Consider the following 1,958-nt stretch of genomic DNA (forward strand, 5'->3'; position numbering starts at 1 on the left):
TGTGAACAAACACGACTCCACAGAATATCAACAGTTACAAAGTTTCAGGAACTATTTGAGTTTACAGAACTCTGCTGAGTCTCCAACGACATCATCCAACCACAGTCCAGCATAGAGCGGCTGAGTGAATGTGATCAGGACTCTGTGGAGGAGAGTCATGCTTTTAGAGACGCTGTAGAAGGACAGAACACCTGCTCTGTGATTCAGGTACACTCCTATTCTGGAGGAAACAGGAGCTGAGATGGAGGTTTCTATGCTGTCGTGGTAAAATGAAGAACTACCTGAACAACAGAATAATGACCACGATTTATCATTAAAACCAAAATCACTAAAATCTCCAGATCTGTCAGTGTTCTTGTATGCAACTGCTACACTAATAGAGTTTCCTCTCCACTCAACCTCCCAGTAACAACGTCCAGTCAGACTCTCTCTACTCAGAACCTGACCACAATTAATAAATCTGTCCTGACTAGAACAAGACTGAGGTTGTTCCATGAACATCACCTTTCTGTTCTCTGATAGTAACAGTCGTCTGTTTGCTGTGTTTGGATCCAGTGTGATTTGACATGAATATTTTAAGAAGTCTGCTCTGCTCTTTGGTTCTGGTTCTGGCAGTAAAACGGACGGACATTGATGCTGGATGAGTGTGTGGACTCACTGAGTGGTGGCAGTGAGGGGTAGTTGAGCAGAAACTGGCTGTGATCCTCTGTGAGTGAGAGCTGCTTCAGCTCAGCGTCTCTCCTCTTCAGCTCAGTGATCTCCTGCTCCAGCTCCTCCTGAAGATCTTTGACTTGACTCACTTTAGTTAGCTGCTGGGATCTGATCTGCTGCTTCACATCACAGCTTCTTTTCTGGATGAGACGAATCATCTGAGTGAAGATCTTCTCACTGTCCTTCACTGTTTGATCAGCAGAGTGATTGATGGCCTCCACCTCCTGTTGAAGCAGCTTCACCTCTTTCTCTCTGTCCTGGATTCTCTGCTGGATTTGTTGTTGACTCTCCTCCAGATCTCTCTGCCTCTCAGTCCTTTCTGCTGCAGCTGAGACTGTGTCGTGTCCTCTATGTTCATCCACAGGGCAGAGATAACAGATACACTTCTGATCAGTACGACAGAACATCTTCATCACCTCATCATGAATGGAGCAGATGTTCTCCTGCAGGTTCTTGGAGGGTTCCACCAGCTTGTGTTTCTTGAATGCAGCTTCATCCAAATGAGGTTGAAGGTGTTTCTCACAGTAAGAGGCCAGACAGATCAAACAGGACTTGGTGGCTTTCAGTTTTCTTCCAGAGCAGAAATCACAGGAAACATCTTCAGGTCCAGCATAGCAGTGATCAGCAGGAGCAGCTTGGAGTCCAGTCTTCTTCAGCTGATCCATTATATTTGCTAACATGATGCTTTTCTCCAGAACAGGTCTCGGTGTGAAGGTCTTCCTACATTGAGGACAGCTGTAGATATTCTCCTCTCCGTCCCAGAATCCTTGAATACACTTCATGCAGTAGCTGTGTCCACAGGGAATAGTCACCGGATCCTTCAGCAGATCCAGACAAATCGAGCAGGAAAAAGTTTCCCCGTAAGCCAGAAGTCCTCTCTCCATGATCCTCCTCTAGTGATGCGTTCTGCTCCTCGTACGATCCACGCAACACGTGTCTGAGTTGAAAACAGACAATAGTACAACGGCGAGCTCAACCCCTCCCCCGTCGTGTTCCAAACAGGAAGTTCCTGTTCGTCCCAAAAGTTAAAGTAAATAGACAGTTATTACGCAGACATTTTATATGTCAGAATAACCACTCTTACTCCGATATCTCCTTTTAACATCTTCCCTATAATTCTATTTTATTTAATATATCTATATTTCATTGCAAGTTATTAAAGGTTTAAAGTGACCAATCAGATGCCTCAGTGAAGGAATGTGGTGCCCGCTGGCCCCGCCTAGAACGTTTGATTGACAGCCCTCCCG

The 1,958-nt window shown here is 45.4% G+C and overlaps 1 protein-coding gene across 1 annotated transcript; it reads right to left on the reverse strand.

The window, feature by feature from the left end:
• Positions 1-443: 443 nt before the first annotated feature.
• Positions 444-1,713, reverse strand: LOC112140601 (E3 ubiquitin/ISG15 ligase TRIM25-like). Its single transcript, XM_024263595.2, has one exon. The coding sequence runs from the start codon at positions 1,593-1,595 to the stop codon at positions 576-578; it is 1,020 nt and encodes a 339-aa protein (XP_024119363.1). The 5' UTR covers positions 1,596-1,713; the 3' UTR covers positions 444-575.
• Between the last annotated feature and the right edge of the window lie 245 nt (positions 1,714-1,958).

This window comes from Oryzias melastigma, linkage group LG17 (assembly GCF_002922805.2).
Source record: "Oryzias melastigma strain HK-1 linkage group LG17, ASM292280v2, whole genome shotgun sequence".
NCBI classification, from domain to species: Eukaryota; Metazoa; Chordata; class Actinopteri; order Beloniformes; family Adrianichthyidae; genus Oryzias; species Oryzias melastigma.